This window comes from Aethalodelphis obliquidens, unplaced genomic scaffold, assembly GCF_003676395.1.
Source record: "Aethalodelphis obliquidens isolate GAN/ISIS:26980383/991018 unplaced genomic scaffold, ASM367639v1 scaffold18, whole genome shotgun sequence".
Taxonomy (NCBI): domain Eukaryota; kingdom Metazoa; phylum Chordata; class Mammalia; order Artiodactyla; family Delphinidae; genus Aethalodelphis; species Aethalodelphis obliquidens.
Genome location: NW_020837962.1, coordinates 16,176,718 through 16,189,387, shown reverse-complemented (window position 1 = coordinate 16,189,387; position 12,670 = coordinate 16,176,718). Strand labels below are relative to the sequence as shown.

The 12,670-nt window shown below is 40.0% G+C and overlaps 1 protein-coding gene across 1 annotated transcript in view; it reads right to left on the bottom strand.

The window, feature by feature from the left end:
* Positions 1–12,670, bottom strand: part of CFAP61 (cilia and flagella associated protein 61) — a 117,576-nt gene that overhangs the window by 22,187 nt on the left and 82,719 nt on the right. Inside the window, exon 13 of the mRNA XM_027118089.1 lies at positions 10,557–10,696. Coding sequence (XP_026973890.1) covers positions 10,557–10,696 — 140 coding nt within the window. The remainder of the gene's footprint in view (positions 1–10,556; positions 10,697–12,670) is intronic.

The window sequence follows — 12,670 nt, the reverse complement described above, 5'->3', positions numbered from 1 at the left end:
GTAATAGGAACATACATATTGATAATTACCTTAAATGTAAATGGATTAAATGCTCCAACCAACAGACATAGACTGGCTGAATGGATACAAAAACAAGACCCGTATATATGCTGTCTAAAAGAGACCCACCTCAGACCTAGGGACACATACAGACTGAAAGTGAGGGGATGGAAAAAGATATTCCATGCAAATGGAAATCAAAAGAAAGCTGGAGTAGCAATACTCATATCAGACAAAATAGACTTTAAAACAAAGACTATTACAAGAGACAAAGAAGGACACTACATGATGATCAAGGGATCAATCCAAGAAGAAGATATAACATTTGTAAATATTTATGCACCCAACATAGGAGCACCTCAATACATAAGGCAAATACTAACAGCCATAAAAGGGGAAATTGACAGTAACACAATCATAGAAGGGGACTTTAACACCACACTTTCACCAATGGACAGATCATCCAAAATGAAAATAAATAAGGAAACACAATCTTTAAATGATACATTAAATAAGATGGACTTAACTGATATTTATAGGACATTCCATTCAAAAACAACAGAATACACATTCTTCTCAAGTGCTCATGGAACATTCTCCAAGATCATATCTTGGGTCACAAATCAAGCCTTGGTAAATTTAGGATAATTGAAATCATATCAAATATCTTTTCCAACCACAATGCTATGAGACTAGATATCAATTACAGGAAAATATCTGTAAGAAATACAAACACATGGAGGCTAAACAATACACTACTTAATAACCAAGAGATCACTGAAGAAAGCAAAGAGGAAATTTAAAAATACCTAGAAACAAATGACAATGAAAACACGACGACCCAAAACCTATGGGATGCAGCAAAAGCAGTACTAAGAGGGACGTTTATAGTACTACAATCCTACCTTAAGAAACAAGAAACATCTCAAATAAACAACCTAACCTTACACCTAAAGCAATAGAGAAAGAAGAGCAAAAATATCCCAAAGTTAGCAGAAGGAAAGAAATCATAAAGATCAGATCAGAAATAAATGAAAAAGAAATGAAGGAAACGATAGCAAAGATCAATAAAACTAAAAGCTGGTTTTCTGAGAAGATAAACAAAAATTGATAAACCATTAGCCAGACTCAACAAGAAAAAAAAAAGGGAGAAGACTCAAATCAATAGAATTAGTAATGAAAAAGGAGAAGTAACAACTGACACTGCAGAAATACAAAGGATTATGAGAGATTACTACAGGCAGCTATATGCCAATAAAATGGACAACCTGGAAGAAATGGACAAATTCTTAGAAATACACAACCTTCTGACACTGAACCAGGAAGAAATAGAAAATATGAACAGACCAGTCACAAGCACTGAAATTGAAACTGGGATTAAAAATCTTCCAACAAACAAAAGCCCAGGACCAGATGGCTTCACAGGAGAATTCTATCAAACATTTAGAGAAGAGCTAACACCTATCCTTCTCAAACTCTTCCAAAATATAGCAGAGGGAGGAACACTCCCAAACTCATTTTACGAGGCCACCATCACCCTGATACCAAAACCAGATAAAGATGTCACAAAGAAAGAAAACTACAGGCCAATATCACTGATGAACAAGGATGCAAAAATCCTCAACAAAATACTAGCAAACAGAATCTAACAGCACATTAAAAGGATCATACACCATGATCAAGTGGGGTTTATCCCAGGATATGCAAGGATTCTTCAATATACGCAAATCAATCAATGTGATACACCATATTAACAAATTGAAGGAGAAAAACCATATGATCATCTCAATAGATGCAGAGAAAGCTTTCAACAAAATTCAACACCATTTATGATAAAAACCCTCCAGAAAGTAGGCATAGAGGGAACTTGCCTCAACATAATAAAGGCCATATATGACAAACCCAAAGCCAACATCGTCCTCAATGGTGAAAAAGTGAAACCATTTCCACTAAGATCTGGAACAAGACAAGGTTGCCCACCCTCACCACTATTATTCAACATAGTTTTGAAAGTTTTAGCTACAGCAATCAGAGAAGAAAAAGAAATAAAAGGAATCCAAATCAGAAAAGAAGAAGTAAAGCTGTCACTGTTTGCAGATGACATGATACTATACTTAGAGAATCCTAAAGATGCCAGAAAACTACTAGAGCTAATCAATGAATTTGGTAAAGTAGCAGGATACAAAATTAATGCACAGAAATCTCTTGCATCCCTATACACTAATGATGAAAAATATGAAAGTGAAATAAAGAAAACACTCCCATTTACCATTGCAACAAAAAGAATAAAATATCTAGGAATAAACCTACCTAAGGAGACAAAAGACCTGTATGCAGAAAACTATAAGACACTGATGAAAGAAATTAAAGATGATACAAATAGATGGAGAGATATACCATGTTCTTGGATTGGAAGAATCAACATTGTGAAAATGACTGTACTACCCAAAGCAATCTACAGATGCAATGCAATCCCTATCAAACTACCAATGGCATTTTTCACAGAACTAGAACAAAAAATTTCACAATTGTATGGAAATACAAAAGACCCCAAACAGCCAAAGCAATCTTGAGGAGGAAATACCAAGCTGGAGGAATCAGGCTCCCTGACTTCAGACTATACTACAAAGCTACAGTAATCAAGACAGTATGGTACTGGCACAAAAACAGAAATATAGATCAATGGAACAAGATAGAAAGCCCAGAGATAAACCCACACACATATGGTCACCTTATCTTTGATAAAGGAGACAAGAATATACAATGGAGAAAAGACAGTCTCTTCAATAAGTAGTGCTGGGAAACTAGACAGCTACATGTAAAAAAATGAAATTAGAACATTTCCTAACACCATACACAAAAATTAACTCAAAATGGATTAAAGACCTAAATATAAGGCCAGACACTATCAAACGCTTAGAGGAAAACATAGGCAGAACACTCTATGAGACAAATCACAGCAAGATCCTTTTTGACCCACCTCCTAGAGAAACGTAAATAAAAACAAAAACAGATGGGACCTAATGAAACTTAAAAGCTTTTGCACAGCAAAGGAAACCATAAGCAAGATGAAAAGACAACCCTCAGAATGGGAGAAAATATTTGCAAATGAAGCAACTGACAAAGGATTAATCTCCAAAATTTACAAGCAGCTCCATGTAGCTCCACATCAAAAAAACAAACAACCCAATCCAAAAATGGGCAGAAGACCTAAATAGACATTTCTCCATAGAAGATATACAGACTGCCAACAAACACATGAAAGAATTCTTAGCATCATTAATCGTTAGAGAAATGCAAATAAAAACTACATTGAGATATCATCTCACACTGGTCAGAATGGCCATCATCAAAACATCTACAAACAATAAATGCTGGACAGGGTGTGGAGAAAAGGGAACCCTCTTGCACTGTTGGTGGGAATGTAAATTGATACAGCCACTATGGACAACAGTATGGAGGTTCCTTAAAATCTAAAAATAGAACTACCATACCACCCAGCAATCCCACTACCGGGCATATACCCTGAGAAAACCATAATTCAAAAAGAGTCATGTACCACAATGTTCATTGCAGCTCTATTTACAATAGCCAGGACATGGAAGCAACCTAAGTGTCCATCAACAGATGGTCGGATAAAGAAGATGTGGTACATATATACAATGGAGTATTACTCAGCCATAATAGGAAACGAAATTGAGTTATTTGTAGTGAGGTGGATGGACCTAGAGTCTGTCTTACAGAGTGAAGTAAGTCAGAAAGAGAAAAACAAATACCGTATGCTAACACATATATATGGAATCTAGAAAAAAAAAAATGTCATGAAGAACCTAGGGGTAAGACGGGAATAAAGACACAGACCTGCTAGAGAATGGACTTATGGACTTGAGGATATCGGGAGGGGGAAGGGTAAGCAGGGACAAAGTGAGAGAGTGGCATGGACATATATACACTACCAAATGTAAAATAGATAGCTAGTGGGAAGCAGCCGCATAGCACAGGGAGATCAGCTCGGTGCTTTGTGACCACCTAGAGGGATGGGATAGGGAGGGTGGGAGGGAGGGAGACGCAAGAGGGAAGAGATATGGGGATATATGTATATGTATAACTGATTCACTTTGTTATAAAGCAGAAACTAACACACTATTGTAAAGCAATTATACTCCAATAAAGACGTTAAAAATAATAATAATTTTTATAGATTTTCAAAAAACAAACAAAAAAAAGAGCATAGGGAAGAAGCCGGTTCTGATATCGTGTTCCCTTTATGAGCTGAACGATCCTACACTCAAAACTACCATTCCTAACATTTGTAAAGCTCTTTGTGTTTAGAACTTAAAGAATTAAAAATCTAAGCTTGCTCTAGAGAACAGTGACCTGCTGCCATGGCCACAAGAGAGACAGGAACAAGAGTAAAAGTGCAAAGGCTGGACACGCTGAGAACCGGGTGTGCAGTTGTCACTGGGCTGGCGACAAAACTCACAGCAACAAAGGAAAGCTCCCAATGAGGGTTCAGATGGGAATGGTGACAAAGGTCATGATCTTCTAAAGGCACAGAAACTACTTCGGTTTGTAAGTCTTTACTTTTTCAGAAAAGAACCCAGGTGTACATGATTTGCTCCAACTTTATACGTAAGTGATTAAAACAAAACAAAAACGAAGCTGACACTGCAAATGGTTGCAAAGAAAAACTAGGGCCATGCTGCAACCAGGACTAATTTCCAGACAAGTGTTGAAAGTCTCATCGTTTTAAAAGCTTAAACTTAATTGTTAATAAAAGCAATACACGTACATAGTGAATAAGAGAGAGAGTGTACAAGAAAAGAATATGACTGTGAATTAAGTAATTAAGCCACTAAGAACAAGACCACTACCTCAGGCAGACCCATGGCCCGACCCTGATCCCGTCATCTGGTTGCTCTCATCAGCGTGTATTTATTCATAAAGAGAAGCCCAAGTCGTAAGAAAATGCCACCAATACACTCTATGTAAGAATGCAGAGAGCATAAAGAACATTCTAATGAAAGTTTCACCTGAGTCATAGTAAAATTTAAAATCTCAGTGATTAAAAATTAACTACACTTTCTATTATGGAAGTAATGCATGCTCATAATTTTTTAAAAATCAAACATAAATGAACAACCCAATCTTAAAAAAGGGCAGAAGACATGAACAGATACCTCTCCAAAGTAGACATACACATGGCAAATAGCAAATGAAAAGATGCTCAACACCATAAGTCAGTATGGAAACGCGAATTAAAACAAGATACAACTACCCACCTATAAGAATGGCGAAAATTCAAAACACTGACAAATGCTGGTGAGGATGTGAGGAAACAGGAACTCTCCTTCGTTGCTGGTGGGAATGCAAAATGGTGGAGGACTTTGGAAGACAGTGAGACAGTTTCTTACAAAACTCAATATTCTTACCATACAATCTAAAGTTGTGCTCTTTGGTATATACCCAAATGAGCTGAAAACCTACGCCCATACAAAAACCTGCACATAGATTCATAATTGCTGAAATTCATAATTGCCAAGACTTGGAAGCAACCAAGCTGTCCTTCAGTAGTGACTGGATAAATAAAATGTGGTCCATCCAGACAAAGGAATATTATTCAGGGCTAAAAAGAAATTAAGCTATCAAGCCACGAAGAGACATGGAGGAACATTAAAATATTCATTACTAACTGAAAGAGGCCAATCTGTAAAGGCCACGTACTGTAGGATTCCAACTATGACATTCTAGAAAAGGCAAAACTATGGGGACAGGAGAAAGACCAGTGGTTGCCAGAGGCTGTGGGGAAGGAGAGAGGGATGGATAGGGGGAGCAGAGGGCATTTTTAGAAACTACTCTGTATGATAGTATGGTGGTGGCTACGTCATTGCACATTTGTCCAGACCCAGAGAGTGTACAACAGAAGAGTGAGCCCTCATGTAAACTGTGGACTCCGGTTGATAATGGTGAGTCCCTGTAGGTTCCTTGATGGTACAAATGGTGTCGCTCTGGTGTGGGATGTTAACTGTGGGAGAGTCTTTGGGGGGACTGGGGAAGGGGTCTGTAGGAACCCTCTGCACTTTCTGCTCAGTTGTACTGTGAGCCTAAAACTGCTCTAAAAAATAAAGTTTATTAATGAAAAAAATCAAACGGAACCGACAGACATAAAGCAAAGAGTACGTCGCCATCTACACCCCTCACGTCTCTGTCCTGCTCCTCAGAAGCGCAAAAGGTTAATAAATTCCCGTGGACCCTTCTAGAACATCTTTACATATGCAAGATAAAAACTAGATACGATGGTCCCCCAGTTTCCCTCTCCCCTTCTCCCTTTTAATAACTGAGTCAACTGAGTTTTTGCCGGGCGCACATCTGACCCTCCAGCAACTTGTCCCCCGGCCTCCCCCGCGGCTCGGCAGGGCCATGCAACCAACTTCCCGAGCACAGACTGTGACAAGAAGTGATGTAACTTCCGTAAGAGGACAGTCTTCCCCTCCCTTTCTCTTTGCACCCTTCCCCGTGGCTAACATGTGACTACGGTGCCCCAAGCCGGCTCACAGCACCAAGAGGAAAAGAGCTCACTCTGACGGCGGTCTAACACCTGTGTGCCCCATGGGCCCCTCTGACAGCCTGGGGATGCTCGGGACCCCTTCTCAGACGGATGCTTTTCAACGTGTAAAATCAAAGACAACAAATTATATCGAGTAGAGCTATCAAAATGTTTTTTAAAATGTGTGTTTTGGTAATATCTGTGCCTCCTCATCAATGCATCAAGTAACAAGTTTTGGTTGAGAATAAATTTACTGAAATTTCAAAGTATGATGAGCATCCATGTTTTGAGACATCTGCGACAACCGTAAGGTGACAGGAGAATATCCGTGACTTCCACGGGCTACAAAGTCACGGCTTCGCTGACACTTCTGAGGTTTGTTGCCTCCATTCACAGTGGAAGGACACGTCAAACTTCAATCAGAGGTTAGTAACAGAAAGATGTAATTTTTCTTCCCATCCAAATTCGCAGACCCCTGACTCTCCACACAGACAGTAGGTGAGACCCTTGCTCTATGAGACGGAGGAGCAATGAGAGGAGTAACTGGGTCCCTGGACAGCTTTGTGGCGAAAAGCCATGACTCTCCTTAGACCACCTGTTCCTGTCTGGACCACTGTGTGGTAGAGGCGGAACTGTCCTCTGGCTCAAGCCACTGTGCTTTAGGGTCTCTCTGCTACAACAGCCTTACGCTGAAAACACAGCATAGGAAGCAATACGTGAGGCAGTTATGAGTTGGCTCTGGAAGCCGGCTGCCTTCGTTCCAGTTCCAGCTCTGCTACTTTCTGCTGTGTGCATTTTGGACTAGTTACTTAACCTCTCTGTGTCTCAGTTTCCTTACCTGTAAGATGGGGATAATAATAATGGTATCTAGCTAATAAGGTCACTGTGCGTAAAGACACATGGAAAGTGATTAAGAAAGTCCTTGAAACACTACAAACCTTCCATAAATGTAAGCTGTCATTACGATTATTACTATTATCATCTGACCCTTGCTTTTCTCACCATCCCAGCTATTATTCCATACAGTATGATATAGATCTGTTTTTATTTTTTCAAAATCTGCATAATAATGTACTGAATGAATATGCCAAAATTCATTTAACCATTCCCCAATTATAAAGTGATCATTTAGAAGGTTCCTCAAAGTTTCACTTAAAAGGCTAATATATCAATTATAGAGAAAGTTCTCTGAAACTACTCTACCAATCCCTTTGCCACAAGATTTTGTAACAGCTTTACTGAGGCATAATTTACATACAATTAAATATAACCATTTTAAATGCACAGTTTGATGAGCTCCATAATATTTTGTAAGAATGAGACTATGTGAATAAGACAGCTTGAAAAAGTTAAATTATAGAAAATGGACGGTATTGACATTGTTCCTGTAATAGATCTACTGTTCACTTTCTATTGATCGAGTTGGTCCTATTCCAAGATGGAAGTGTGGGGAGCAGCTCCATTGCCCATTTCTCCAGAAAAGCCTCCACATTTGTATAGGTGATGCACCCCTCCCCCACCCAGCCCTGAGCTTTGGGACCAGACCCAAGGATGCCAACCAGCAGCCTCTGCCCCGATGATGGGTTCAAAGTCAGCCAGCAGAGGGCCAATCTGAGCCACTGAGATGCAGTAAGACTGCTGTGTTGGGGCTTCTGAACAGAAGCATCCCCACCACTCTTCACCTGGTGGACTTAAGTGATAAAGGGTCTGGAGCTACCTCACTCGTCCCGCAACCACTGTGTCTGAGAAGGGGTCAACTCGGAAGAGATAGATCCAACAGGGCTAATAATCCACGTATGGAACCTGAATTGCCCTCGGAGTCTTCCCTTGCTTCTATGTAGTAATAAATTCTCCAGTTACTTAAGCCTATTTGATGGGTTTCAACCACTTGCTATATCCAAGGTTGGTATAGGAAAATTCCAAAATTTAGGCAATGTGAGAAAGGAAATTAAAAATCACCCATGACAGTCCTCCTACCACCCCGAGGCAATCACAGGCCATCTCTAGCGCCTAGCGCCGCTAGCCGGGTTCCCCAGGAGGCAGCCTCACACAGAGATCTGCCTGCTGGGGGTGATGAGGGTGGCTCCTGGGACCCTCCACACCTCTGGGGAGGGGCAGGGCAGGTCGGGGAAGAGGTGAAGACGGACTGCAAGCCACGGGGTCACAACAAATGCCCAGCTGACACCTCGGGGCGTCCTGGCCCTGGGAAGACCCTTCAGAGGTGTCCCTCCCCTCGCTCCACACACACAGACTAGTTGCTGGATGCAGGCTGCCCTCAGGAGGGTGGACCTTGGGCAAAGCCCTCTCTTCTGTCCAGGGCAGTCTCCTCGGCAGGGGACCCAGCTTTGAGCTGGTGGTGCCCACACATCCCGCAGGTGCGAAATTAGTCCTGAACGAGGGGGCCTGGGCGGCATGAACTACATCTGCACGTGTCCTTTTAGTCTACTTTGTTCATGCATTTTTTTCCTTCTTTAGAAATTTTGGTCATATTTAAATGCTGTTTTATTTGATAGGTTTTCTACCCTAATATTACATTCTGAGCATTTTCTAATCATTAGATAGTCTTAAAATGAACTGTAAGCATACTTATAGATTACTCCTATAGGTACCATAAAGTATTTAAACATTCTCTTACTACTGGATGTTTGGAGTATTTCCAATGTTCTTTAATCCTCAGATGTAAATTTTTGTTTGCATCTCTGCAACAAGTTTCTTAGGATATGTTTCTAGGAGTGGAAGTAAAGAGTGAAAAAATATAAACTACCTTAATGTTCTGGCCAAACTGCCCTTTGAAATTTTATGTCTATTTACATTCTGACAAGAGTTACATTTTTCTCATTAGAATTGAATGTTTCTATATTCTAATTCTCGCCAACTGACCAAAAATGATGTCTCATTCTTGCTTTTGTTTCTTTTCCCTTATTAGTAATAAGTTTGAAGATTTCTTAATACCCACTGATTTTTTGTTTCTTTCATATGCAAACAGTCTGGCCATTTGTGTGGGGGGGTTAGTTTTTCTATTTTGGTGTTAAATAGCCTTCTAATTGATTTATTAAACCTCTTTATATATAAAATATACCAACCTTGTGTCTGTTATATTTGTTAAAAATATCCTTCCACTAGTCAGCTGCATTTTAATTAAATTAGAGTGGTTCTGAAGTTTCATATAGTAAAAAAAAAAAAAAAAAAAAAAACCTTAATTTTTTTCTTCCATGTTCTAAAAAGACCTTCCCCATCCTGAGGCACAATCAAGTTCAATCTTCACTCACACTCCTTGTCTAGAACTCAGCGTCCTTCCTCAGGAAAGCTTCCTCTGACTGGGCTGAATCTCCCAATGATACGTCTCCATAGTCCCACAGACCCACTGCTGGTACACCCATCACAGATGCAGTTTTACTTTTGCAGGAGTGTTTATAAGCTTTGAAAGGATGTGGGACAACCAGTAGGCTGTTCACTGCTGTATTCTCAGAATCTGGCCCAGAACCTAGCACTGTAGGTAACAGTTTCTAATTTTTAACTATTGCAATATCTACATTTAACTCTTCGATCACTTGGGAATCTATTTTACTGTAGAATATGAAGAACATTTCTGTCTTTATTTTGTCCCACCATTTACAAAATAATCCTTCCTTTTCTCACTGTAACACAAATGCCATCATATACATCAGTCTATAATACCTTTACACACAGACAACACGTTCAATTCTTACTCTATTGGGGTCTGCGGTGGGACTCTTTCTTGTGTTACCTTGTTCCAGCCATAGAAATGTCAACATGGCTATTGTTCTGACTATTTTGGAGTTAGATTATGCTCTAATATCTGACTGGACCAGCAACTTTCACCATGACTCTTCCCCTAAATGGACTGGTTAAAATCACTTGATCAAGTCCTCCACCAATAAGACAATTTTAAAAATAAATCATTAAATTAAAATGTCATGGAGCTCCTGTTCCATTCTCTTTTTTAAATTTCATGGACTATCTTTTGGACAAACGCGCATCTGCTTACTTGAGCAATCCTGCCCGATGGAAGACGTAGAGGTCCTGGTCCAGGGTGCAGTTGTTGAAGGGGACAATCTTCACGAAGTTCTGTATAAGGGCAAACTCAGGGGTGAGATGTGGCAGAGAAATGATGCAGAAGTTCTTGTCCTGGAGTGATTGGAGACCAGATACAAATCATTTATCACTAAACAAATTCCTGCCATAAAACACTAAATAGGAGTAAAATGTGTAAAGGAGATGGTATTCAAGTTAAAGATTCCTATCATTTGGAAAGTAATCAGAAAATTCAGGGGATAAGCAATTGCGAGAATATGGAGAAGGGCTTCCCTGGTGGCACAGTGGTTGAGGGTCTGCCTGCTGATTCAGGGGACATGGGTTCGTGCCCCGGTTCGAGAAGATTCCACATTCCGTGGAGCAGCTGGGCCCGTGAGCCATGGCCACTGAACCTGCGTGTATGGAGCCTGTGCTCCGCAGCGGGAGAGGCCACAACAGTGAGAGGAACGCATACCGCAAAAAAAAAAAAAAAAGAATATGGAGAAAATATCTGTGTTTGACTGAAACCCGAATAAAGGCATATTGTGAATCACAGGACCCATTCAGCACAGCTCTTTTCCAGAAGTACAGTTTTAAACTAAGGACGTTTGCATTTGCAAATTCACTTGTATCCAGGAGTGATGAGGCTGCTCAGTATCATGGCAAAGGCCCTGCATTTACCAAGTAATGCTGCACCAGCCGCCAGCCGTGGTCCCCACCTCTGTGAGATGAGAGCGTGGTGCTCCAGGCCTTTTCTGCTCTAAAGTCCTGTGATTACACATCAATGGATGTCTGTGCATTTTATCAGGGCACAGTCCCACTTGGGTGATGAGATCTAAGGGCTGGTTAACCTGGGCAGTGGGATCTGCGTGTCCTGACCTGTATCTGTGCTGTCCAATATGCTGGCCAGGAGCTGAGTCTGGCCACCGAGCATTTGGAATGTGGCTAGTGAGACTGGGGAACCGAATTTTTAATTTTATTTCATTTGATTAAATTTACATTTCAAAACTGATACTTGGGAACCCTCCTACGTTGTTGGTGGGGATGTAAATTGGTGCAGCCACTATGGAGAACATTATGGAGGTTCCTCAAAAAAGTAAACAAACATAGAGCTACCATATGATCCAGCAATCCCACTCCTGAACACATACCCGGACAAAACTCTAATTCAAAAAGACACATGCACCTCAATGTTCACTGTAGCACTATTCACAATAGCCAAGACATAGAAAAAATCGAAATGTCCATTGACAGATGAATGGATAAAGGAGATGTGGTATATATACACAGTGGAATACTACTCAGCCATAAAAAAGAACAAAATAATGCCATTTGCAGCTACATGGATTGACCTAGATATTATCATACTAAGCGAAGTAAGTCAAAAAGAGAAAGACAAATACCAAGTGATATCACTTATACGTGGAATCTAAAACGTGACACAAATGAACCTATGTATGAAACAGAAACAGACTCACAGACATGGAGAACAGGCTTATGGTTGCCACGGGGAAGGGGGTGTGGGGGAAGGTTGGACAGGGAGTTTGGGGTTAGTAGATGCAAACTATTACATATGGAATGGATAAACAACAAGGTCCTACTGTATAGCACAGGGAACTACATTCAATATCCTATAATAAACCATAATGGAAAAGAAAAAAATAATAAAATAAAACCTGATACTCAGTTCAGTTATTGGAAAAGTTTTATGTATGTTTAGAACAATTTGGGTATGTGAATCTACTCATTCCACTGTAAATTTTACAAATTCTAGAAGCAGAGTGAGGATTTCTGATGACAATTTAGTGCTCGTATAGAGATGTGCCCTAAATGTAAAATACACATTGGATTTTAAAAACTGAGAAAATGGATGTACAAGATCTCATTAATACTTTTGCATACTGATTACATATTAAAATCATTAAATTTTGGACATATTGCATTAAGTAAAATATATTATTAAAACTGATTTCACCTGTGTCTTTTTACTTTTTTTTTATAATGTGGCTGCTGGAACATTTAGAGTTTGTTGTCTATGGGACAGTGCTGCCATGGACTGTCTGTGCTCCTCACGTCCACCGTGACCCT